This window comes from Sabethes cyaneus, chromosome 2 (assembly GCF_943734655.1).
Source record: "Sabethes cyaneus chromosome 2, idSabCyanKW18_F2, whole genome shotgun sequence".
In the NCBI taxonomy this organism is placed as follows: Eukaryota; Metazoa; Arthropoda; class Insecta; order Diptera; family Culicidae; genus Sabethes; species Sabethes cyaneus.
This window is the reverse complement of record NC_071354.1, coordinates 18,561,347-18,588,841: the sequence shown is the minus strand read 5'-3', so window position 1 is coordinate 18,588,841 and position 27,495 is coordinate 18,561,347. Positions and strand designations below refer to the sequence as shown.

Sequence of the window (27,495 nt, the reverse complement as noted above, 5' to 3'; positions counted from 1 at the left end):
TTCAAACGGTTCATTTTAAAGCCGCTCTGTTATGGCCATAGACGCGAAATTTATTTCCCTGCCGATGCAGTCTTACTGGCTTCTGTCGGTTGTTGACATAACGGCCGCTTGCCTTTCGCACTATGCGTAGGAACGAGAAGACTCCGGCCGGTCGGTGCTGCGGTGGTGGTTTCGAGCAAGCTGGATTCAACCAAAACCGGCTTTTCTGTTTGGAGTTAGCACTCTAGCTTGGCTAGCTAGCTAGGCTAGGCTAGCTTCCTGGTGTTGAACCTACGGTCGTAAGTTCGATAAACACTTCGAGGCTTAAAGCCTGTAGATCTTTTAATCTTCGGAAAGGTGAAGCCCTCTCGCTTACAAAAGTGTCCGCCTTTAGACCGGCTACAAACCGGCACTGTCGCTGCTGTGATGTTTTGCTCCAACCTTTGCTGTGATAATAATGATATATTTTCGGTACATATGTTCTATAAATTCAAATTTCTGAAACTTTAAATTTCACATTGCTAAAATATATCTACCAAATTGCCCCGAATCAATTTTTAAAAACTCTAATGAAAACCATTGACAAATGGATCAATACATAACACCACAGACAAGATCCAACACACCAAACGCATCAGAACGGGCTTTAAGGGCCGATCCCGCCGGAGACAGTGCGGTCCACGCGCGGGAATAAGCAACAAATAGCCATGGAAAATATTTTTGAATTAACATTCTTTTCTAGTTTTTTTTCACTCTTTGGCTTTCATTGGTCACAAAGGCTGTTATACCGTACCGTGTAGCGCGCACTAACAAGACCCGAGGGAGATGAGAAAGATTGATTGCCGTGGCATTCCTGACTTCGATCCTCTCCGCTTCGGAGACTTAGTGGTTCCATTTTACGCGGACTTATAAAAGTGTGGTCATTCCAGGCAGGCACTAGCGAAATAAAACCGGCAAAGATGCAAATGCAGTTTGACGACCCAATTCGAATTTACGGCAAAATGCACAGGGATGAGAAATGTTTTCGGAAAACTTTTCCTGTCAGCTCAGCACAGCGGTTTGTTTTGTGTTTCTGGAAATTTGCCAATAACCACAGCACAAAAGAGATTGTTTGTGCCACTGTCTATCACTGTTAGCCAGTGAAGGTAGAAGTGCTTTTGGTAATTAGAAAGTATCACAATTTCTATGCTTTGAGTTAAAGGATGTCTATTCTTCTTAAATAAAACGGCAGCTTTGAAGTGTTCAAATACCCTCATTTGTTAAAAGATAGTAACATACTGTGTAGTACAATTAAATGTAATATTTTTCTAATTATCTTTAAAAGCCTATAGAATTGTAATACTTGCAAAAAATGTATTTCGATGAGTAAAAAATAAAATTAAAGAGCTCACAAAACGACATCTCTAAAAGATTTTAAACAGTTTTCGTATAAATGGGTTAATTACTGCGCTCATAGACAGTTTCTTTATGTGCAGGTGCAGTCAATTATACAACATCAAGGAGAGTGAGCGTCGTCGATTCTAATATATGTTAACGCTTAAATAATTTCCAGATAATTAAATAACGTATTAAACTGTTGACTTAAGTCACAAACGATTCACGGTGAACGGTTTTCAAAGACCACAAACATATGTGGTAATTAGAATAATAATAATTTGCTGCAAGCTTGTGAAAGGTATGTGGTTTTTATGAGTCACTAGCTGACCCGACAAACTTCGTATTGCCACAAATTAACCTGTGTTGTACATAAATCATGAATCTCGGATGATCTTTGTCACAATCTCGAGTTTTGCAAGCCCCCCAGTGGGCGGCGCTTCCGACGGCGGATCACCGGCAACACTCGCGACCGTCTCGTCCTAAAACCTAGATGATCTAGTGTTACTATAGATAGTTTTTGCGGTCTTGTATTGACTAATGTTTTATGGAAGAATCTCGAATTTCTCGAGTTCGATTAGTTTTTGAGTTTCGCAAAAATTTCTGTTCTATTTGTATGAGAGTCCATATCCCCCTACCACAGGGGTGAGAGGTCTCTAACTATCGTAAAATAAATTCAAGACTCCAAAATCTCCCACATGCCAAATTTGGTTCCATTTGCTTGATTAGTTCTCAAGTTATAAGGAAATTTGAATTTCAGTTGTATGGGAGCTCCCCTCTTAAAAGGGGAAGGGGTCGTAATTCACCATAGAAAAAATTTCTGCCATCTTAAACTCCCATATGCCAAATTTGGTTCCATTTGATTGATTAGTTCTCGAGATAAGAGGAAATTTGCATTTTATTTGTATGGAAGCCCACCCTCTTAAAGGGGAGATGGGCCATAACTCGCTTTCTAAAGAAGAGAGGGGTCTCAATTCACCATAGAAAAAAATCTTGCGTCCAAAACCACTTACATGTCAAATTTGGTTCCATTTGCTTGATTAGTTCTAGAGTTATGAGGAAATTTGTATTTCGTTTGTATGAGAGCCCCCCCCCCCTCTTAAAAAGGTAAGGGGTCCTAATTCACAATAGAAAAAATGGTTGCCTCCAAAAACACCCACATGCCAAATATGGTTCCATTTGCTTGATTAGTTCTCGAATTATGAGGAAATTTGTATTTCATTTGTGTAGAAGCACCCCCTCTTAAAGTTGGGAGGGGTTCTAATTCACCATAGAAAATATTTTTGCCTCCAGAAACCTCCACATGCCAAATTTGGTTATATTTGCTTGATTAGTTCTCGAGTTATGAGGAAATTTGAATTTAATTTGTATAGGAGCCCCTCCTCCTACAGTGGGTAGGGGTCCCAATTCATCATAGAAAAAAATTTTGTCTCCAAAAACACCCACGTGCCAAATTTTGTTCCATTTGCTTGATTAGTTCTCGAGTTATGAGGAAATTTGTAATTCGTTTGTATAGGAGCCCCCCTATTAAAGTTGGGAGGGGTCCTAATTCACCATAGAAAATATTTATGCCCTAGAAAACTTTCACATGCCAAATTTGGTTCCATTTGCTTGATTAATTCTTCAGTTATGAGGAAATTTGTATTTCATGTGTATAGGATCCCCCCCTCCTAAAACGGGGAGGGGTCCCAATTTATCATAGAAAAAATTTTTGTCTCCCAAAACACCCACATCCCAAATTTGGTTCCATTTGCTTAATTACTTCTCGAGTTATGAGGAAAATTGTGTTTCTTTGGTACAGGAGCCCCCCCTTTTAAAGTGGGGAGGGGTCCTAATTTACTATAGAAAATATTCTTGCCCTCGAAAACCTTCACATGCCAAATTTGGTTCAATTTGCTTGATTAGTTCTCGAGTTATGAGGAAATTTATATGGAAGCCCCCCCTTTTAAAGAGGAGAGGAGTTATAATTCCCCTTATAAAGAGGGGAGGGGTCTCAATTTACCATAGAATAAATTCTTGTCACCGAAAACACCCACATGCCGAATTTTGTTCTATTTGCTTGATTAGTTGTCGAGTTATGCAGAAATTTGTGTTTCATTTGTATGGGAGCCCCCTCTCTTAGTGGGGGAGGGGTTTCTAACCATCACTAAAACCTTTCCTGGCCTCAAAAAACCTCTACATGCATATTTTCATGCCGATTAGTTCAGTAGTTTTCGATTCTATAAGGAACATACGGACAGACAGACAGACAGACAGAAATCCTTCTTTATAGGTATAGATTTAAGTATAGAAAAGTATATATAGTAATGACCTGATTTTGTCACCCCCATGATGAATTTAGGGGTCACAAAAACGGGACAGTGACAAAATCGGGTATTTTTTCAATTTTTATTTTTTTGCAGATAACTTAGACCGAACTACATATATTTCATTCTGATCAATTTTAGGACCTTTCGCACTTCTTTCTACCTCTCTGTGGACATTTGTCACCTGTGCTGTGAGGTCCCACAGGTATGAAAACACGCGTTTTTAATTGCGCCGAAATGGTTGATTATACTGGTTGACTATGTTCAGAAAAATTTCATAGCGTAAAAAGCTCTTTCTTATGGTATGAACGATTCTTTGATTAACCCCCCTAAAAGTAAGATAGAAAATTTATTTTTCAAGTAGTAAGAGAGAGAGCAAAACAATGTTCTACAAAATTTTTGAGAAGATTATTATAAAGAACTTTGCCAAAGAAAGTGACCTTCTAGCTATTACAGTTATGGAGATAAGAAACAACTTTTGTGGAAACTCCACGAAAATCAACACAGTTCTTTTCACAGTGTTTTAACACATTTGACATGTTTGAAAATGATTTTCAAAATCGATTTCAATGAAGTGACAAAATCGGGTCAAAAACGTGACAAAATCGGGGGTGACAAAATCGGGGGTGACAAAATCGGGTCAAAAACGTGACAAAATCGGGGGTGACAAAATCGGGGAGTGACAAAATCGGGTTACCACTGTATTTAGATTCGTTGTTAGTTTGCTCTAATTTTAGCATTCTAAAATCGTAAAGTTTAATGTATAACCGCTCAATTATTTATATCAACAACACTTCAAACGTGTGATAGTGTACTTCACACCAGTGCACTATGGTCCAATAGGGTGAAAAGTGGAACTTTTTCTTAAGGGGGAACCCTACTCTGGAAAGACGGAAAAATAGAATTTTATTTTTTTTTGCATTTTCGAGTCGCTTATGCCTTCAGAAATGTCATGCCAAAAGGATTTTTTGATAACGGATCTCGTTGAAAACTTACGGCAAATATTGTGGAGTTACCTCGAGGGAAGTCCATTGCTGTACGAAACTTTGAACGCGTTTCCCCGAAACCATGTTTCTTTAGCTGTGGCGGTACGTGTATCTCAGAATCTGGGGGACCGATTTGGCTTAAATTTGTTTTCAGCATGTAAAAATGAATTATCTCAATTGTTACGTAGCGGTTTTTTGATATCTCAATTTTTTATGAGCTCTTAATTGGTGATTTTTGGTGAAAAAACACCTTTCTTTTGGAAAAATTGCCGCCATTTTGGTAATTTTTCGAATTTTCAAAAACCGCTACGTAACAATTTAGGTATTGACCTAAAGCTTCAAAATCATCCCTGAAATCTAACTATTTTCTGGAGGGCATTCATGCGCTCACCTGCCACCAGCATAATAAACACTATTCTGGTGTCCAAAAAATACAAAATATATCTTCAAATATACCTTAACCAATAGCCATAATACCCCAACACTCAACTATAATTCTAGCATCTGAATTTTTTTTACGAAAATCTATTATTTTTCGGTCTTCCAGAGTAGGGTCCCCCCTTAACGCAAAGCAAAGATGCTTTCATTTGAGTAATATAGTCTTTTCGGAACATTTGTTCGTATAAATGCCCCACATAAACTGAAAGTGCCAAAAGTTAGTCAGGGTGTACCATGATAAAATCAAAACACTTTTTAGTGTTAGGCGATAGAGGTATGGTTTCTTCGGTAAGGCTGTAGAAAATATAAAAACAAACAGCTTTGCTGAGAAAATGAAATTTCTATCTCTATCGGGGGTCAGAGTCATAGAATTTTTTTGAAAATGCGCTAAAGATTAGTAAAGATTTTTGTATGTATCTTTCGTTAATTGAATTTTACAAGAATACATTGTTCCAGGCAACTATTGGAGCTCTCGAAATTCATATTTTTGCCGAAGAGCGCAAATCTCTATGTCTTTGTTTCATAGATTTATCACATATTTAAGCTTTATTTTTCTTATACTCAGTTCCTCTGCTATATTCGTCTCCATGTAATAGTTTGTACCCGTTTCAATAACATACAGGTTTCTCATGTGTTACAATATTCCAATATTTACTTTTTTAAATTGCCTCAATTTTGCTCCAATCTTATTCTAACTTGAAAGAAAACTTTTCTCCCTGATGGGTTTGAGGGATCAGCTTTAGGGGAGTGTACTCCGGGTGGTAGACAGCACTGGGAAATGAAGAGTCAGATTTTTTTGTATGCGTTTTGTATGCGACAATCTCTTATGTGACCAGGATAATGACTGCCCGGTTAGACTGTGTCAGACGGATGCAGGCAAATGGTTCGTTTGCGTCGGACGACGTCTGACCGACAATTATTACCGAATATACCCTATTTTATCTAAGATTGTAGATTTTTTATGATTGTAGTATGCAGCCTCACATACGGACCAAACTACCGCTTTTTTATATATCCTTGTGTATAATAAAGTGTATTTCCAAAAAAAGAAAATGTCCCTAAATTAAGCTCAGGATCGCTCTAAACCCCTTGTAAAAGTCAAAAAAGAAAATGATCCCAAATTGTTCAGAATCGCTGTAAACCCCCTATAAAGGCCATAAAAGAAAATGATCCCTTATTAAGCTCAAAATCGCTCCAAGCCTCTCAAATGTATAATATTAAATGTATGTAGTCTTTATACAAAACTAAAATTCTGTTCTGAACTAGTAGGTATGACTGAATGTACAATCTTCAATTTATAATAAACAAAATTTCTCATTCAAGTCCGCGTTTCCGCACACCAATTCTAACCAATTTACTTCGATTTCGTTTATTTCAGCACTACAACAGGCCCATCCTTCGGTCTGGTCCGGTATTCATTGGTGTACTGCATAGAAGCGAAACCAAAAAAACAAACATCGCAGCAAAAAAACAATCGGCCTACGTTGGCAGTTGGCAGTTCAGCCGCGTTCCGCGACCGAATTGCGCTGAATGCGCTTGGAGGCAGTGACCGCTAGCTCGAAATCCATGTTGCAAATCGATACAGGCTTACCATCAGGAACCATCTGCTTTCGCTATACGGTTGTGTGTCCGCAAGGAAGAGGAGCCCCATAATACCTCAACCTGTTCTGCGTTCAAGCAGCCTGCGCCCATCAGTTTACAGAAAATTACATCCATCGGCCTGGTCTGGACAAAATGGGCGTATAGAACTAGGCCCATGTATCGGGTTGGATTATTAAACTGCGATCAATTTTCAACGTTCCACATCAAGTCCGACGGTGAAGGCGAACAGACACTGGCACTGACACTGGTGCAGACGACCGACCGACGGTAGGAAGTGTTCGATTCGGTGGGTTCGAATTAGGACCGGCAGCGGCTGCGTTGGCGTGGGTGGTCATCCGGAGCTCCGGGGAGTACGCGTTACTCCGAGGGCCTTTTTCCACTCATCGCCAGCACCGGAAGCGAGAGTTTAGCTTCTATTTCGGTGGTGAACACTGCGAGCATTAATTGAAAGTAATTGTAGTTGTTGTTTTGTGTATGATTTCAGCTTATTTGCATACGTGCTCTATACGCAGTAAGGAAGTTGAAGGCACGTGATTTTTATGTGGTATATTCTGAACACTGCGTGTATGTCTGTGATATGCTGTGAGAGCATAAAAAAATTCAATTCAACCGTAACGATCGAAAGAGATCCATTCGAAGGTGTAAATGTTGTGCTTTGTGCTACCGTTTTAAGCAGGGTCTGTGTCTTGCATAATTTAAACGAAAGGGTTACGTAATCGTCGATGAAGCAGAACAAAATTATCGAGTGCTATGAATGAGCTAAATCCTACATGTTTATGCAGCAGTGTTATTTTGTGGATAATTTCCGTGTTGTAATTAGGAAAACGTTGTAACCCCGGCGACAGTCCGTGTCCGAAAATGGGCTTGGCATCGTCCAAAGCGGCCAACAGCATAGCCGCCAGGAATGGCGGCGTTGGTGGCTCCAAATGCGGCAGCGTGATCGTCGAAACGCACCATCCGGATATTCAGCAGCCGTGTTCACTGCTACCGTCGCCGTCGAGTGGTATCAGCAGTATTGATACATGGAAACCGTCCAGCTGTCACGTACGGCAGGCCAGTATCCGGTCGCGCAATTTGCAGCCCATGCCGGACATCAGCGAGCTAGATCGACGATTCGCGAAAGTACTGGTAAGAATTTTTTGTTAAATAATTTTTATTTCAAACAGTTGAACCATAATGTTAATAATCAATATTTGTGCAACTGTAAATCGGTGTGAATAATTTATTAAATTTATTAACAAATAGCATTAAAGCCAATGGCAGACTTGCCACGTTTCACAAATGTGCGTTGTGCAGCTTTCCCGGTTTCGTTCGTAGTATATGTATCGGTCTTTGTTTCCCCTCTAGAATGGGAGTTGTCTTACGTAAATTGATGCATTCACTCTTCCATTCCAGTGGCTGGAAACATCACCAGCTGGAGACGCTCTGCTCCTTCAGAAACAAATATTTACACGTTAGAAGCTGTTGCTGCTGCTCCTTCTGCTACTGCTGCCGTTGTTGTCGTCGTATATATGCGTCTCGTACATTTTCCATTTAATTTACTCACAAAGGGAACGATGAGCGCGAGTAGCTCTGACTTAGGCCACTAAACTCAATCGGTACCAGTGTGCTTTATGATCTTATTTCAGTTGGCATTACGGCACTCGACACAGCGCAGCGACACGAATAAAGATGTTGGCAGGGCTGTACCTACTTGAGTGTCTCTGAAACCTAGAGCTAGAGTAGCAAGCGATGCACTTCAACGCATCCGATGGTTTTGTCAGTATTTGAGTGGGGTCTAATAGCACGAAGTGTGTCCTCATGTTGTACTTGCCGAAAGAGTACGCTGTGAAATGGAGGAAAACACTCCCGGTAGGTGCTGTCCTATTCTACCCACCTGCATTTCGTGATTTCTTGACAACTTGATGTTTCACTCTCAAGGAGGTTCTTCTGTACAACGTCCGATACTCGAGTGTTTTTTCCTTTTCTCCTTGCATTGAAGGATTTTTTATGATTTATTCATCGTTTTGTTGGCTTTTAAGCTGACTAACCAAGAGCAAAATTCCTATAATTTATTGAAATGATTATATACCAAGCACTATAGTCAAGACAGTGCCTAATTCTGGACAGTTGCAAATTTTTGTTAAATATTCACATAATTCTAGCTAATTAAACAATTTGATCAATACATCTGATGGTTTTAGATCATTAAAATGGTTTAAATAGCGAGAGTTTTGTCAATATATAAGAAAAATCTGCAACTGTCCAAAATAAGGCACTGTGTTGAATATGGTGCTTGTACGGTACATCGCAATCAAAATCATTCCTTGCGTGTTGATTTTGGTTTAATTGATAGAAAAACAAATGAGATTTTTATTACGTGACTGATAGTTTATATAAATGATTAAGTTAAATACAAATTTACAAACAGTGTATTGTACAATCCATCGAGTCAGATTGCGAAGTTTGAGATCCGATTGAATGGATGCAATGCCTGCAATGAATGGATCTTACAAGACTTTCGGGAGCACATTTGGCATTAATTCATTTGACATACCGCCATTTGGTGTAATCCATTTGTTATAATCATAAGGGACCAGTTGACATAGTTCCCTAAACATCATTTTATAATCAAAAGGTCATATTTCCTAGAACAATCAGTGCATCAGGTTAATACAGGCTAATTTATCGATTAATTATCGAGCATAAACGTCTTTCTAAGACTTGATCCTTCTTTATCGACAGACCCCGCAGCCGGCTGTTGGAGTACAGGATAATTGCAGAGCTAGCCCAATGGTCCTGCTGACTATCTAGTAAGCACCGTTTAGGAATCCTTCGTTAGTGAATAACAGTGCGGTTTCTGAAAGCGAGCTGTTGGGGAAGCCCTCTGCTAGTACCCTTCCAGGGAGAAGCAGTGAAATTTAGGCTCATCATAAACTCTACCAAACCAAATTATTTACTACCCAGTTAGCTGGCCGTCCGCAAGCTTAGCTGGTCGAGTTACGCAAAAATTTCTGTTTTATTTGTTTGAGAGTCCTTATCCCCCTACCACAGAGATGAGGAGTCTCAAACCATCATTAAAAAAATTCCTGCCTTTAAAGCCCCCCACATGCCAAATTTGGGTCCATTTGCTTGATTACTTCTCGAGTTATGAGGAAATTTGTATTTCATTTGTATGGGAGCCCCCCTCCTAAAAAGGGTGAGGGGTCCTAATTCATCATGGAAAAAGTTCATGCCTCCAAAAACACCCACATGTCAAATATGGTTCCATTTGATTAATTTGTTCTCGAGTTATGAGGAAATTTGTATTATATTTGTATAGGAGCCCCCCTCCTAACGTGGGAAGAGGTTTCAATTCACCATAGAAAAAATTCTTGTTTCCAAAACCACCCACATGTAAAATTTTGTTCCTTTTGCTTGTTTAGTTCTCTAGTTATGCAGAAATTTGTGTTTCATTTGTATGGGAGCTCCCCCTCTTAGCGGGCTTCCCTGGCCCCAAAAACCCCTATATGCAAATTTTCACGCCGATTGGTTTAGTAGTTTTCGATTCTATAAGGATGTCAAATTTTATTCCATTTGCTTGATCAGTTCTCGAGTTACGAGGAAATTTGTATTGCATTTGTATGGAAGCCCTCCTCATTAAAAGGGAGAGGGGTCATTATTCCCCTCCTAAAGAGGGGAGGGGTCGCAATTCACCATAGAAAAAAAATTGCCTGCAAAAACACCCACATGCTAAATTTGGTTCCATTTGCTTGATTAGTTCTCGAGTTATGAGGAAATTTGTATTTCATTTGCACGGGAGCCCTCCCTCCTGAAAAGGTCCCTTACCTCAATTCATCATAGAAAAAATTCATGCCTCCAAAAACGCCCATATGCCAAATATGGTTCCATTTGATTAATTAGTTCTCGAGTTATGAGGAAATTTGTATTTCATTTATATAGGAGCCCCTCCTCCTAAAGTGGGGAGGGGTCTCAATTCACCATAGAAAAAAATCTTGTCTCCAAAAACACCCACATGTAAAATTTTGTTCCATTTGCTTGATTAGTTCTCTAATTATGCAGAAATTTGTGTTTCATTTGTATGGGAGCCCTCCCCCCCCCCCCTCTTAGTGAGGGGAGGGGTCTTTTGCCATCGAGAGAACCTTCCCTGGCCCCAAAAACCCCTACATGCAAATTTTCACGCCGATCGGTTCAGTAGTTTTCGATTCTATAAGGAACATAGGGACAGACGGATTACCTACGAATGGCCGAAACACAAATGGCCGAATCACGAATGGCCGAAACACAAATGGCCGAAATAACGAATGGCATAATATACCAAATGGCCGAATCACGAATGGCCGAATCACAAAAGGCCGAATCACGAATGGCCGAATCACAAATGACCGAAACACGAATGCCCGAATGTCATATTCGACCGAAAATATTCATAGCCTTCAACCTGCGCAAACGTTGGGTACATGCTGTCCTTACTCGCTGCCGCTCGTTCGGACTTAACTAAGGGATAATCCCTAATAGACAGTAAACCTAGGAAAATGCATGCACCTAAATAGTAGTGGTTTCTGCAGGGGGGCTGCCCCCCCGCAGTGGCCGGCGCTTCCGACGGCGGGTCACCGGCGCACACTCGCGGCCTACGGCCGTCTCGCCCTGAATCATCTAGGAAACATTTGCTACTAACACGGTAAATACGTCTAGCACCTTATAATGAAGATGTATTTATAATTAAGAAATATGAGATAAAAACCAGGTAAAAACAAGTTTATTACCCTATCACTAAAGCGGCCGAAATATTTCATTCAATATCCCGCCGTGTCCATCTTTGTTGACCGCACATAGCAAAGCCAACAGTTGTGTCCATTGTTGTTGAACACGGTTTGCTTTCCGCACGGTAGTTGGTAGTTGTCCTGTGAAAAATGAGTGCATCCGGCGATTCATCCGATGTTGCTGATTTCAACGATGAAGAAAGTGCACCTGTCGTCAAAATTGTGTTGTCGCAGAGAGGAAAACCGATGCTGTCCATTGATGGGGTACTATTCAATAAAAACAAGCAGGTAATGTACGCAACTATTGTTGGTTCCCATCACCTGTCAATGACCAGGATCATCACAGAGCTGCGGGTGGAGCAAAAGGCGATAGAGAGGAACATCCTTAGAATTCGTCAAGGGGATGTTTCGAATTCGCGCCGAGAAATAGACGAAAAAATCTACTCGAAATGTGTTAATGCTCACAAAATGAGCAGCAAAAATTTTGTTGACGCAGTTGCGGTTTTATTAAGCGCTAAACAAAGGCGTTCGTAAAGCATGTTTTGTTTGTTTAATAGTAGTAGTTTGTTTTTTGTTTGATTAAAGTTATTTGTTAACTACTTGCCAATTCATGGTTTTTTATTGAGTAGTTATTTAGGCATTCCGAAAAATTTCGGCCTTTCGTGATTCGGCCATTCGTGACTCGGCCTTTCATGATTCGGCCTTTCGTGATTCGGCCATTCGTGATTCGGCCTTACGTGATTCGGCCTTCTGTGACTGTTATTGAAATTCGGCCATTTGGATTTCGGCCATTTGTGTTTCGGCCATTCGGTACCAGCCCGGGACAGACAGACAGAAATCCATTCTTATAGGTATAGATAAGTACAACTTTGGAGGTAAATCAAATTATTTTTTGCTCAATCCGTCGTGTTTACAAGGTACAGTGAACGAATTGTTGCGAAAATGTTACTAGCTAACTTTTTTGCTTTTGTAACTGCTCGTAACTAAAAATTAACTGTTTTGCGACGACCAAGTTGATGACAGTTCGAAAAAAAGGTTTCGATCTGGAAACATTTTGAGATTTTTGTCATCACCAAACTAAAAAGTAACTATTTTTAATTTTTTGTAACCTAATTCGTTACAAGCGTCCTAAATGTAGCTGTTGTGCAACCTTTTTCATTTTTTTATTTATATAATTAGTTACAAGTGCTACTTGAGTCTAACTTGCCAGTCGTCGTATGTTCGAATTCCTACGTGCTACGTGAAACCCAAGCTACCTAGCTCTAACTTTACACTTCCGATTTCTCACTTACTTCTTATTTCTTACTTTTTTTATTTCTCACTAATTGCTTCCCAGCTCTCTATTCACCGTACTATTTGGTGACAAACTATAAATCTAGCAATGCTTCAATGGCCCTTTCTTATCTAATTTTCCGCTCTCTCCCCTTCGCGTCTTGACTCTTTCTAGTGATACTATGAAGAGGAAATGACAATGGAAGGGGGTTTGGAGAGGTGTCATATACCCTATTCAAAAAAGGGCCATCAACTCGAATGCAGCAATTACCGAGTTGTTACTCTCCACAATTCTGCATACAACATTCTCTCCCGCATCCTGCTTTTCAGACTGAGGCCGTTGCAGGAATTATTTGTTGGCAAATACCGATTTTCGGGAGGGACGCTCCACGACGGACCAAATGTTCACCTCGCGACCAATCTTCGGTAAATTGCGAGAATTCAACTTGCAAATTCACCATATGTTTATAGGCTTCATGGCAACGTACGATTCAGTTAAACGAAATAAGTTGTGGCACATTATGCTTGAACATGGTTTTCCAACAAAACTGATTAGGCTGATTCGTGCTACTCTTCATGGTTCAATATCAAGCGTCAGGATAGCGGGTGAGATATCGGACTCGTTTGTGACGTAAGATGGTTTGAAGCAAGGTGACGGACTATCGGATTTACTGTTAGAACATGGAGAAGATCTAAAAGCGGTACCATCGTCACAAAATATCACATGCTCCTAGGGTTTACGGACGAAATCGATAACATCGGTGTTAACCGTAGATGTGTGGAAGAAGCGTACATGCATCTTAAGGAGGAAGCTACGAGGATAGGATTTACCATACATTCTACCAGAACAAAGTATATGGTGGCTGGTAGAGAGCGTGGTAACCCTTCGGACTTGTTCCAGCAGGAACTGCGGTGGTGATAGATGGAGATACTTTTGAAGTGGTGATAGATGAAGATACTATCGACGCAACTTCGTACCAAACTCACGCTCTATAAGACGCTGATTCTCCCGGTGGTAGTCTACGGCCACGAAGCGTTGACGTTGAAAGAGAGCGACCGACGAGCTCTTGGAGTTTTCGAGCGTAAGATCCTGCGATCAATTCTTGAAGGCATATTAGCTGAAGGAGAGTGGCATAGACGCATGAATCATGAAATATGCCAAGTATGCAAAGATGTAGATATTGTGAAGCGACTAAAACACGGCAGGCTACAATGGACTGGCCACGAAGCAAGGATGCCGGATGAGAGACCATGCGAAAATAAAATTTAACCGAGAACCCGACAGAGGCCGACGACTTCAAATCAGACCCCGTACCCGTTAGATGAGCGTTGTTGACGTGGATGCTAGAGCAGCGGGTATTAGAGGCGATTGGAGAGCGTCAGCCTAAGATCGAGAAACGTGGAAACGCCTCCTGAATTCAGACCGACTATACCAAACGGAAGCTCAACCAAAATAATTATGTGCTATAAACTTAATGGGATGGACCCAATTCGATTTGGCGAACTTCTTTACACAAAATTATTTTTAATTTTTGTTTTCTCAAAGCCTTGCATAGCATAGTCCTCTGAGGGTAAAAAAAAGTGTTAAGAAAAGGGGAAAATGAGGAAAATGGGTCACTTTCCAATCCTAATTGTGCCGTTTTTTCTATTTCTGTTTTTTCTCGTTTCTGCCCATAGTGCAATGCTTCCAAATTTCAGCGTCGAACGAACGATGGAACAATAAAGAGCTTCAAAGCAATGTAGATCATTGAGTCATCGGCCATCTTAAATATGAATCCAAGACAACGATTGGACTTGTCAATTGCCATGGTAGAAATGTGGGACTTCAAACTTACCGTCTTATCATGTATTACAGCAAGATCCCTCATTTGTAGTACCCTATTTAGTTTGGTTGCGGAATTTCGTAATTAGCGCTGACTGCACTTCTAGTGTGGTAAAAGCATTTCTTCATACTCAATAATATTGATCCGTATTACACCAGTCACTAAACCAGTCCAAAAGCAACATTCTGCAGTCTGACTCAACGAAACAGAATTCGAAAAAGTGGTGTAAAAGGCAATTGTAGAGCTAATTATTATCTATATTATTGCTGAAGAAAGTATAGTTTTATCTTTTGTATTTACGGCGCTATCGAGCTGCTACTCTGTTGGTAGCAAAAAGAGCGCTCATTTGGCTACCAACGGGGTAGCAATCGCGTAGCGCCGTAAATACAAAAGATAAAATTATACTTTGTTCAACATAATGTAGATATTGTAGATAATAATTGACTCTACAATTGCCCTTTACACTCCTTTTTCGAATTCTGTTTCGTTGAGGCTCTGCAGTCAAATGAGCATCTACTGAGCAAAAAACCGAGAATTCTCTATTGAGTAGTAACGCTGCGTCGTTTATGTAGATACAGAATAGTAGAGATCCCAGATTACTACCCTTTGGTACACCAGAACTAATCATGAACGGGGCAGATCGGCAGCTACCAAGTTGTACGTAAAGTTATCTAGCCATAAGATATGTTTCTAACTATTTGCAAAATCTTGTGCTACACTCTAATTTGGCTAGCTTACTCAAAGAAATTGCATGACTAACCGTGTCAAAACTAGCTTTTAAGGCGGTAATTGATTGTGCCAACTTGATCTTGAGTATTTATTCTTTAACACAGAACGAAACAAAATCCACCAAATGGGTTTCTGTGAATTTTATTGTTTTAATGAACGATTTACCCGAATGCTGCGTTCTTGCTAGTTAGTGTACACCGATATGAAAAATTTTTCCCTGGTAAAAGACAGACCACTTGTCCAAGGACAAATTTTAACTTAATTTCCGCGCTTCCTGAATCTAGGGGAGAAAAAGGAGCAAACAGTTCATTTCATAATTTCATTCATTTCGTGGAGTGACTTCACTATGTGCTGGTTCAAAACTTTTTGAGATACTAATTAACAACGAACTCTTTCGAGTCGCAAAACACTACATCTCACCAGAGCAACACGGATTTTTCCCTGGCAAATCTACCGTCACCAACCTCGTACAGTTCTCATCGCTGTGTCTTACATACATGGAACAGGGGCTTCAAGTTGATGCAATTTATACGGATCTAAAGACACCCTTCGATAAAGTTAATCACCAAATCCTGCTAGCCAAACTTGACCGTTTAGGGGTATCAATAAATCTTATCAACTGGTTCAAGTCGTTTCTGACTGATCGTCGACTGTGTGTAAAACTGGGCTCAACAGAATCAGGAGAATTCCGTAATCGTTCAGGGGTCCCACAAGGCAGTAATTTTGGGCCATTACTATTAATCATATTTTTCAACGACGTATGCCAATGCTTACCGGAAGGTTGCAAACTACTGTATGCCGACGACCTTAAAAATTTCTGGGTAATCAAAACCTCCACTGGCTGTCAGTTTTTACAAGGAGTCATCGACAAATTTCACGACTGGTGCAAACGCAACTTCTTGGTGATTGACGTAGCGAAATGCTCAGTAGTCACTTTTACAAGGAAAAAGCACCCGATTCAATGGACGTACATGATAGGAAACGAACACGTTGATAGAATAAACGTAGTACGTGACCTTGGGGTTATGCTAGACTCTGAATTGAACTTTCGGGAGCATTACCGTCACATCATTGCCAAATCTCGAAGAAATCTTGGGTTTATTCTTCGCGTCTCAACTGAGTTCCGTGACCTGTACTGCTTGCGCGCCTTGTACTTCAGCCTGGTTCGATCAGTCTTGGAAACAGTAGCCATTGTATGGAACCCGTTTCGTAGTGTTTGGACAGCTAAAATCAAAAAGATCCAGTCATGGTTCATAAAACACGCCTTGAGCTTCCTTCCATGGCGAAACCCAGATGAGCTACCGTCCTACGGAGCACTATGCCGTCTGCCTTGAAAAGCGACGAAACATCCAAAGGACGACCTTCGTCGGCAAGGTTCTACTGGCAGAAATCGATGCACCTTGGATCCTCGCCAGAATAAACTTCAATGTGCAGCCACGCCATCTCCGATATTGGAACAATATGAGACTTCAACAGCACAGAACAGACTACGCACAGACTGAGCCGATCAGATCAATGTGTTTGTTATTCAACCGGTACTATTGTTTGTTTGATTTTAATGTTTTTTTTTTGTCGGAAGATTTGACCACTGCGACCATTTTAATGTTAGATCTAGTGTTTTTCGTGACCGTTTGACAATTTTTATGTAAACCCCTAGCTTTATCTCTTAGTTCGTAAGTGTTCATGTAGACCATTTGTCCGATGAATGTAAACAATAAATAACAAAATAACAAAATAAAGATCCGGTAGGGAAAATGAATGTATCATACAGTTAATAATTCCGTAGAACTCGACTCATAGAACAAAATCGATGTAAAGAGACATCCCTGTTGTAAAATCGTGATTTTTATAATTTTTGGTTCCTTTTTCTTGGAAACCAAACAACGTATAAGGAAAAACTTTTTAGTAGCGAACGAGAAATTTTCATTTTAATTCTACTACTTTGGATTTTTATTATATTTACTGACCCAGCACACTTCGTACTGCCACCAATTGAGCTGAATGTTATAAATTATAAATTTCATATGAACTGAGAGTGCTGCCACATTTTATAAGAAGGAATATACACAAGGTATAAGTTTCGTTTTGAACTGCTTTGAGAAGTTTAGCGTTTGGAGTAATCAATTAATCGCCGGATTTTCAAAGAACGTCTATTTCTAACAACTATGCCAGACATTTCTGAATTTTTAATATTTATGCTGGGATACATGGGAAAAACCTAAAAACACTAAAAATCGAATAAAAAGTCTAATGGGCAAAACTTGATTTTTGACTTAATTTTAACGCCTTAAGTTTGCCAAGTGAAAGGAAAATGCGTCTAAAATTTTCCAGAGGAACAAATACACAAATTTTGAACAAAATCGGTCCACTCTTTAGAACTTTTTTTGTTCATAAAAATGGTGTTCAATAAAGGCTTGTTTAAAAAGATTCATTTGACATTAAATTACTAAATCATAATTAACTTTTCTCAAACATAAACATCCTTGTGTGGAGTTTGCAAAATGTGTTGATTGAAAAAAAACAACATTTATTCACTTCTGCTCGGTTTTCTACTACAAAACAAATGAATTTTAATTTTTATCGTAAACGTAAAGTATGGCATAACATACAATAACTTTGTATAAGACTGCGAAACAGATTCACATTTTAATCCAAAGTACTGTAGCCTGAAAGATATTAAACCATACCGACTCAGTAATCACGCACGTGTTAAGCGAAATCTGACATTTTGAGCGTATTATGTGCTAGCGGTAAACGTCAACCGTGCGTCAACTGTGGTGTGGTAGCCCGCAGTCATCTGCGGTTGTAACCGATTCCGTTTGTGGCACTAGTGCTTGGTCTCTTCAATCACCCGCACCCAATCGATCCAACAAACTTTCCAATTATTCACCATCAACCTCACACGCTGCACGTAGTCTTCCCTGTAACCATTCACCACCCAGAAAAACCATAACGCTCCATTCCCACGCACTACGGTTACTTTTAACCAGACCCAGCCTGATTAGTCGACTTGCGGGTGGATTATTCAATTAAAATGTGTCGTTTGTACTTTCTCCCCTAATGCAGTTCCTCTTTTTATTTTCTAACCCGACAAAGCGTTCCTTCACATTTAGATCGAGCCGCCTATCTTTCGGTAAAATTGATTTGCCCTTGACTCCGCGTGACGTCTACGACGAGGAGGGTTCCGTACCAACCCATACGCTACTGTCAATCTAGCGTTACCCTGACCACATGTGTTTTTGTTCCGTCCCAATCTAAGTGCGACGACGGATTTCTGCTCCAGTATGCATTACTATACACTAAACTGCTGTCAGCGAAGTTTTGATTACAGGAAGTGCTGCGCCATTAGTCAGAAATGTTCCATGCAGTTGCTGATGATGGCATACGGTTCGGTATGGTGCGTTCCCAGTAAAGTTCTGGGGAATTATGGCGATGTGCATTGTCATATTTCACTGTCACGCGTAAAATGAGTTTTATGATTTTTTTTTGACAAAACAATAAGACTTTGATGTGCTGGACTGTTCTTTTCTGTTAGGTCTGTTAAAGGAATCATAGCATTAGCCTTACAATTAATCGGCACACCGAGAATCGATTACGAAACCTGGCTAGATGGAAGTCAACTTCAATTTTTAAGTATAATCAAAAATACATAAAAAAAACTACTGACTAAGTAGCACACTGTTAGATCAGAGAACTACAAATAGCTTTCAGGACTTACAATGATAACAATCAGTAGTTAAAAATTGAAATTGCTGAGCTCGTCATAAATCATAATCATAAAACATTTTTTTATACTCGTAGAAAGATATGTGTTTGCAGCTCGATTCCTAAATCAAATCGATAGTGGTAAAATAAGCTCAATTTGAATAATATGGAAAAACACGTTTTAAGAGAATTACAAACAGTATGGCGTCAAGTGATCGGCGGTAAATGTTTTCTAAATGATTTTCCAAATCACCAACCACGCTAGCCGCAGTTATTTTGCATTCGGTTCCCGCACAGAATTTAACCGCTTGTAAAATCACAAATTATTACGAAACCAAATCACGAACAGGCAGACCCTTTCAATTGTGCAGCTCATCTTGCAGCAATGCCGCCGACAGCCCTCTGGTACAGTTTCCGTTCGAAGTTGACCGCCGAGCGGAGGAGAAATCGATAAACAATGCAGACTTCGTGCATGACGCCCTCGCGACAGCCACAGAGACACTCCAGGATGGTGCTTTCGCTTTCGATAAATATTTAAACACAGTTGGTATGCACAGCAACCCAACCAGACATACCGATGAATGGAGCAATATTTTTCTGCCCGTATTTTACGATAAATATCAGGTATGACTCAAATGCACCGTTGGCCTAGAGAATCCAGGCCGAACTGAGCCGTACAATTGAACAAAGTTTTTCTTTATGACCGCTAGCCGCAATGAAACGTACAGAGTGGTGCCCGTTGTTGATCCTGCGAAGAGACTGATTGTATTCACAGACGGTACATTTCATTACCAATAAAAAATATCGATGCCGATATTACCATATTTCAATCGATCGAACGTTACGAGGCCACTAAACTTTAAGGCATGCGTTCCATCTATAAACAATTTCAGTATCGTTTCTTTGTATTAGAAAACATAAAACTATATAAGCGCTATATTGCCCCTCGAATGATTACGCACTTTTGGTGGACATTTTTTCTTGCAATCAACAATGCCGAATTTGAACGCATTGATAAAAATTTTAAGAAAAACTTGGTAATCTAAGTTACCAAACTAGACAAAACTAGACAAAGTTATTATTAGTGAATTACTTTTCCCACAAGTAGCATTGCACATGCTCGGCAAAGCACCTCAACAAGGAACAGGACGAAACCTGCATACTGATTCCGGCGATTGCAATTCCCAGCATTCAATAAAATGCAAATCACTTTAACAACATAACATCCATAAACCAAGTGTGATAAAGAATGCAAATATCAGCATCCGTAGCACCGGAAACCGTACTGCACTGACTAATCCTAAGCCGGTCGTTTGCTTCCAGCACAGCGGGTCCTGCGTGTCAAAATTTGCATAATTGAGCTTGTCCAAAACTAGCTCTTTATGTACCAAAATCAAAATTGTTTGAAAAGGAAGTAAATTTCCATTCATAAAACTAAACTCCCAATCGGCGATGAAACAACGATCAACGTTTTGCTCTAGTCATCGATTTAAACCATATAAGGTTTATACTTTCAAATTCTTTGAATGAATCGTAAGCCAGGTTACCACTTAAGCTTTATCACTATTAAATATGACGTGATTCATTTGATTGAAAAACAGTATCTTATCAATACTTACATTCTGCCTGACATATGGCCCTATCGTGTAGGTTAGGCTGATAACGTTTCCTCGAAAGAACCAACCCACATTGAAGGTGACCGGGGCCATTTGTACCTACTGCAATCACGACATATGACTGAGAGCATACATTTAATTACTTCCGCATAAAGTTAAGGTAAATAAACGGTGAACTGAAAAGGAAACGGCGACACAGCGCCACTCGACACACAGAAGGAGGACAACAATGATGAGAGCACATGAATAGATTGCATTGAGACACGGGTAATTCATATAGTATCTCGCGTCAAGTCAAGCTAACTAACTTCTTGTGATGCTGCTGCGAAGGGTAAACAAGCGCATGTTGACCCTGATAAATAATTTGGCGTGTTTGAAGGACTATCAGTCTTATATTTGAACATTGTTGCTAAGTATTGAGCCGTTTCAGCTTGCTTTAATAGATGAGTTGCATCATCCCTCATAGAAATATTAACCTGAAGAACAATAATGTTGTATGCTATTTTTGTACAATATTTCATTTTGTGTTTAGGCAGAAGCGTCGTCCCGCTAAGGAATAAATGCCAATACTTGACAGCCGGAATGAACTTTTTCTGATGAACAAATAGAACATTAGAGAAAAAATCAAAACGGCAGACGACGTACAACCATTCTGAGAGTTCAGAAGCATTTTCCGATTTATTTTTGAAAACATGCCTTTAACAATGGGAATACAGAGGGATAGAGAACGGGATCGAGAGTGTTATGTCTGTTTGTCTGTGATAAAGATGTTTGTCAGAATGCCTATCACGTGCACAAAATTGTTTCGGTCCATTGAACTCCTCCAATTGTTTTGATCTTCTGTGGTGTTCGTGGAAATTTTTTTCCAGATACTATTGAGTGTACAACTTAGTTTAGTTGGTTTATAAGTGATGAGTATGGCCATGGCTGTTATAAATGTTTCATAGAACAGCTGATTAACATGGTTTCAAGGACATTAGACATCTTCTATATATAAAAGTGAACGTTAATTTGTATGTTTGTATATAAAGGGGGTCCCACACCAAATTGTATCAAGGAAAAAACGCTGTAGAAAGTTATCTAGTTGACCGATCCTTTTCAAACCTTCAGACAACAAAATATAACCCATTAGTAAGCTTTTGGCATGTTTAGTTCATTCGACTTCAGTACCATAACCTTCAATAAGGTACGGAAACTCACTTTTTCTTCATGTCTTCCTCAGATTTGACCTCCATGGGGTGCTTCCGTAGTGCCAGCTTCATAATGGTTCAGTATTTTTCGATGGGCCTTAGTTTCGGTGTGTTGGAGGGGGGGGGGGGAGTTCATGTCCTTGGGTACGAAAGTGACTCCGTTTGCTTTGTACCACTTTAGGACATCCTTTGAATAGTGGCACGAAGCTAGATCCGGTCAGAAGATCGTAGGGCCATCGTGTTGCTTCAACAGAGGAAGCAGACGCTTCTGTAGGCACTCCTTGAGGTAGATCTGCCTGTTTACGGTCTCGGTTGTCACGAACGGCGCACTCCGTTTGCCACATGAGCATATCGCTTGCCAAATCATGTATTTCTTGGCAAACTTTAAAAGTTTCTGCTTCCTCACTTCCTCCGGAACATCAAACTTGTGCTCGGCGGTGTAGAACAGTTGCCTCGGAAGCTGCCGGAAGTCTGCCTTGACGTAAGTCTCATCATCCATGATGAGATAATGAGGCTGCGTCAGCATTTGGGAATACAGTTTCCGTGTCCGTGACTTTCCCTCCGTATTTGCCGTTCGTCACGATTTTCTGCACTTTGTACTTGGACTTGGACGGATTCAACTCTGGCCACATCCCTGACCGAAGCATTGGGATTCGTCTTAAACGCCTCCACGCCATGCTTCTGATCTGTTCTGATTCTGATCACTAATAGAACATCCATTCTGACCGCATTTCTCCTTCCGTTCGACAACAGTTTTTCCGTAATTTGATGTGGGACATGGGTATGTTCCGCCCTAACTCCAGAACACCTTGACCCTTCTTTACCAAATTTGGCACACATGTTTCTTGATATAAAGGAATTATCACTAGTAGGTTTACAAAACGGGGGTGGCCCCTAATAAGGGTGCGGAGATCCAGATAAATAAAAGGGGTTGCATTTCTGTTGCATTTAGTTGCAGTTGCGCAAGTGGTTGGGTGACAAAAAGCGCGCATGGGTTGTGGAAGGGGTGGCTCTTAGGGAGGATATATGAAGTAGTATAGTGTAGGGATTTCTAGAGAACAAATAGATGAATTATTGCCTATGTGACAGAAATAATTCGACTCCATTGGATTTGTACCAGGCTAGCATATCTTGTGTGTGATGTGCCAATTCAGTTGTCACAAATGGTGTTGAAAGCATTTCGTACTCACAAATCGCCTTTTTGCGAATTTTTTTCCTAAAAATGGGCTTATCGGCATCGTCAATATTTTGGCCATTACGGACGTGATAGAGTTGATCACCCGGAAGCGTTTTACAACATTTCAGATAAGTTTCATTATCCATTGCTACGCATGCCGATGTTTCGCACAGCAGTTCATCGTAAAACTTTATGTACTTGGGCCCAATTAACACAGCGAAAGGTCGGGAATAGTGCGATATCTATTCATTATCTGTTTGCGCTTTTCTACGGAAGCGTCGTAAACCCATAGTAGAGACACACAGACTTATAGATTGAAGTAAACAATAATAAGCAGTGATGATCATCCGTTAAAACCAATGCTGCAAATCGAGCGAGCAGCAAGCGATGCCTACTCTCACGCGAGCGAGTATGAGAAGCATAGCATTCAACACTTACGCCACCGAGGCAAGCATGCGACAAACAGCCGCCGTTGCTGTGTGGTGTGTGCAGTCATTCAGCTACCCACAGACTCGCGAACACACAGCCCCGTAGCGTCTTTCTGCATAGCTTGCTCGTGAGGCAAACAAATCGTGAGCAACCAGCTGCTCGTGAGGCACAACAGATTTTGCATTACTTTTTCTTTTCTTCTTCATCTTACACCCTCGATTCTACACGCGGACGGAAGTGTAAACCATCATGAGTTTTCGATATCAGCTATTCGGATTGCAATTACGAACGAGAGCGATGACCGTGGCTGTTAGCTTAATACACACTGGCAAAAACTCGTCGCAGTGCATGAATAAATAAGAACGAGAGTCCGAAAGGGATGCTTGTGTCGGCGTGTTCGTTGGAACGAGTACGCGTGTGTGGGAAAATTAGACCACACGACAGAGGGCTTCGCAACACTGGTTAAAACGGCATTCAGAAGCAAGAATGACATTCCAAAATCGTGCTTACACATCCTGGGACATGCTAGAACTAATCGACATTTGTGGGAAGTACTAATCTTCAGCTCTAATTAGAATAAAAGCTGAGCTAAGCTAACTGAGGTACGCTGAAAAGCAGTAGCTAATGAAAAGACATCAACTATTGCTTCCCAGGTCTTACCACAATATTTAAACTGTGATATATCCAGCTCCACAACATGCACGTCGTTTCACGACTAAACTGGAGGCCCCCTCAGTTGTTCACATAACCCATATTATTTTCGTTATCCCTGAAACCAGTCAATTGTTCTAAGGTAGCCCAGAGAAGAAAAAATATTGCGTCAACCCTTGCCATCGACTTCAATATTCCACACCAATGTTCGAATGTCATGCTATATATCTGGTATTACCAAAATGGTTTTGTATATTATCAGCTCTGCCGCTACTCGCATAACAGTCTCATTTTCTATGGAGTTTCTAATATAAATGGGACTGTTATGCGAGTAGCGGCAGAGCTTCTGAGACCCATTAAAATTCCATTACCGGCTGTCGGCACAGATTACACTTATTTGAGTAGTGCATTATGAAAAACGGCCAGAAAACACGAAAAGACATGATAAAATGATTCTACTGCATGACACTGCTCGGTCTCATGTCGCAAAAGTCGCGAAAGATTAATTAGAAACGCTTAAACGGTATGTTTTATCGCATCCAGATATTGCTCCTCCTGACCGATGTTATTTCCGGTCGGATGTAACATGAGGTTGCCGATTTACCTCGTAAGATGAAACATTTTTGACGTAGGACTACGTCTTACGGTAAGTTTTGAGATAGGGTGTCATTCCAAAAAATCGAAAAATGCGAGCGTCACGAAAAATGAAAAATGAAAGGTTTTGAGCGCTAATAGCTCAGCGGTATTCCGATCGATTTTCAATATTCTTACACCAATCAATCGGAAAATCTTCTAAGAATTGACCCAAATGAAGAAAAGCATGGATTCCTGATGGTGAACTATTGAAAAATTGAAAATAATGAACCTATGTTTTACCAGAATTCTCGCTTCGTGATTGGTTGGAAGATTCTTTACGATGATCTAAACCTATACCAATTTGATATCTGTGCTTGGGAAATAAGCCAGAACAAGTGACGAAGTTTCCTCATTTCAACAAGATTTCTTATCACCGCGGTTAAACCTAGACCATTTTGATGTCCTTGCTTGGGAAGTACGCCAGAAAGAGTGTTAAAGCCCCCTCGTGCCAACAGATTTCTTACGAACGCGACTAAACCTAGTCCAATTTGATGTCTGTGTTAGGGAAGTATGCCAGAAAAAATGACACAAATTCGTTGTCCCAACAGATTGCAAATTCTTTACTGCGAGTCGATTAAACCTAGGCGAATTTGATATCTGTGTTGGAAAAATGTGCTACAGCTGTAGTGTTTGGTTACAATACTACTCTGTATGAATACGCATACTTGCCGTTTCGTTAGAAGTGTAGTGAAAAGATGTGCTGTTGATAAAATAGGATCGAATTGGTAAAATCCCTTCAACGTGGGGAACCATGGGTAATAAAAACAATCTTTAATTTCAGTAAGGTAGCAGGAAAGCAATAGTTTGTGTTCTTGATTTTGTTAAGTGGTTTTCAAATGTACAATCTTTTGAGAATTGAACGTATGCAATGTTACTACTTTGATAAATGTTACATACAACGCATGTAGCATGTTTATATGTTGCATATAGCATGTATACATGAAGAATCGAATGATTACAAGCATGAATACATGCTACTATCACTACAAAGAGACTTACGTAGTCCTGCGTCACCTATATATGCGGTCGTGTCTTGTACACAACCCCTCTGATTTTTTAGACGGAATTAGAAAACTGTCTAAGAAGAGATGGTAAAAATTAGTTGCAAGGGATGGAGGATATATCAATTATTCTGTTGATTCATATTGATCTTGAAATAAACGAGTTTTTGCCTTTAGAAAAACGGACGAATTAATTTGTACTCCCAATATTTTTCTTTGAGAAAATTTGGTTGCTTTATTAACGATTTTTGAGCAACGATTTTTATCAAGGTTGGAAAATTTCTATTGGACTTTTCTGAGTAAATTGTCAAGCTCGAATATCTGTATAAAATCGCATAAAACTCTAGCACGCTTTGGCCCATTCTATTTGATAATTTCCAAAAATTGCCGTTAGTTGCAATGTTTGACCACTTTCATCCCACGCTACGCTCTTCCGGTCGTAGCATATTTTATTTTTTGATATTTTAAAAGTCAGACAGATTCGTGATGTACTTTTATAATACTCAGTGAAAATATGACTACACGAACATCAACCGGTACCAAATGCCCGCAGTCTCAGCAGCGCAAAACTTAAATAATGTATCAATTTTGACCTTATGCCATTGGTGTTGCCGAAACCCTGTTCAGCGGTGTGCCCTCATTCCATATTATATTGCTTTTGATGATGGCTTAACTAGTCGCAATTGGTGGCAATAAGGGCAATAATTGACAGCAATTGCCAATGCAACAATACGTTTGATAGCTTTATTATTTGTGTTGTACTTCCAGTGTTTTGCAAATTTCAGATGCACAATTTTTACCATCAACTAGAATTTTCTCAAATGCTGATAATCAATACCAATGAAGAGTCGAACCCATTGGCCCAATCACCGCTCACCTTGCGGCTCGTCAGACTAAGCAATCAGAAATAACTGTGCTCAAGACCATATCATACACCTCAAACCATTTCCGCTGTGGCCAACCAAGATCAACAGCAACGGTTGAGTTGAACATGCCCATAAGAAAAATGCGATGCTAATGCAGTAAACCGCGAACATCGATATTTTCTACCAAGTTTCCGTTACCTCCGTAGGATCATTCGCAACTATGTGCGGATAGCACATTGATCGACCAACATAAAAGAAGGCAACAATGTATCGATAATCAACTCAAATTTCACCCGTATATTTGAACTGCAGACTGCAGAGTGATACTTGATGGTGGTCGCGGTTTGGAATCTGTTGAATGTTTGTTATCAATAAATGTAATGTTAAAATTGTCTCGTAATCAAAAAAATTATTGCAATCGTTACGTTACGGTTATCGCTTTCAGTTTACTAAAATTCAAAACTGACGCAATGCTTAATGCACAACAGAAATAATAATCGGCGATCATCGGTAACAACATCAACGGTGGTGGTTGATAGTTACTTTTAGAGCCGATTTGCATCGGCGGATTCGCGTGGACCTTCACTTCTGCGTGTCGTGGCTCGTGCGCTGTGGGGCTAGTTTCCAAAAACGGCTATGCACATTAAACGCCGCAATCGAAGCGTGAAGTTCATGCCGGCGGTAGCATAACTGCGTAACATCTGAACTTTCGAAAGTGGGAATTTCTAGGCCCTGATTGATACCTGGGAGGTATCGCAATCACGACTTCCTGCTTAAGCTACCACCATTCGGACGTGCTTTAAGCCTATTCGCATAAGGGCATAAGCTGCCCGAAAATGTTCATTCACGAAAATATATTTGCAATCCGAAAACACGGATGGATGACGCTTGCCTGCCGAACGCGGGCCCCATCGGAGAGAATGCTCAGCGGAACGGGTTTTCGGGGAAGGTCAAGCCGGCCAAAACCGTGACT

The 27,495-nt window shown here is 40.2% G+C and overlaps 1 protein-coding gene across 7 annotated transcripts in view; it reads left to right on the top strand.

The window, feature by feature from the left end:
- Positions 1–27,495, top strand: part of LOC128733852 (formin-like protein) — a 110,018-nt gene that overhangs the window by 15,803 nt on the left and 66,720 nt on the right. For 2 of the 7 annotated variants that reach the window (XM_053827684.1, XM_053827685.1), the window contains exon 2: positions 7,362–7,813. In XM_053827684.1, the coding sequence (XP_053683659.1) occupies positions 7,544–7,813 (270 nt within the window). In that variant the 5' untranslated portion in view covers positions 7,362–7,543. Of the gene's footprint in view, positions 1–6,461; positions 6,953–7,145; positions 7,814–27,495 lie in introns of all 7 variants that reach the window. The other 5 variants (XM_053827680.1, XM_053827681.1, XM_053827679.1 and 2 more) reach the window with 4 other exon arrangements.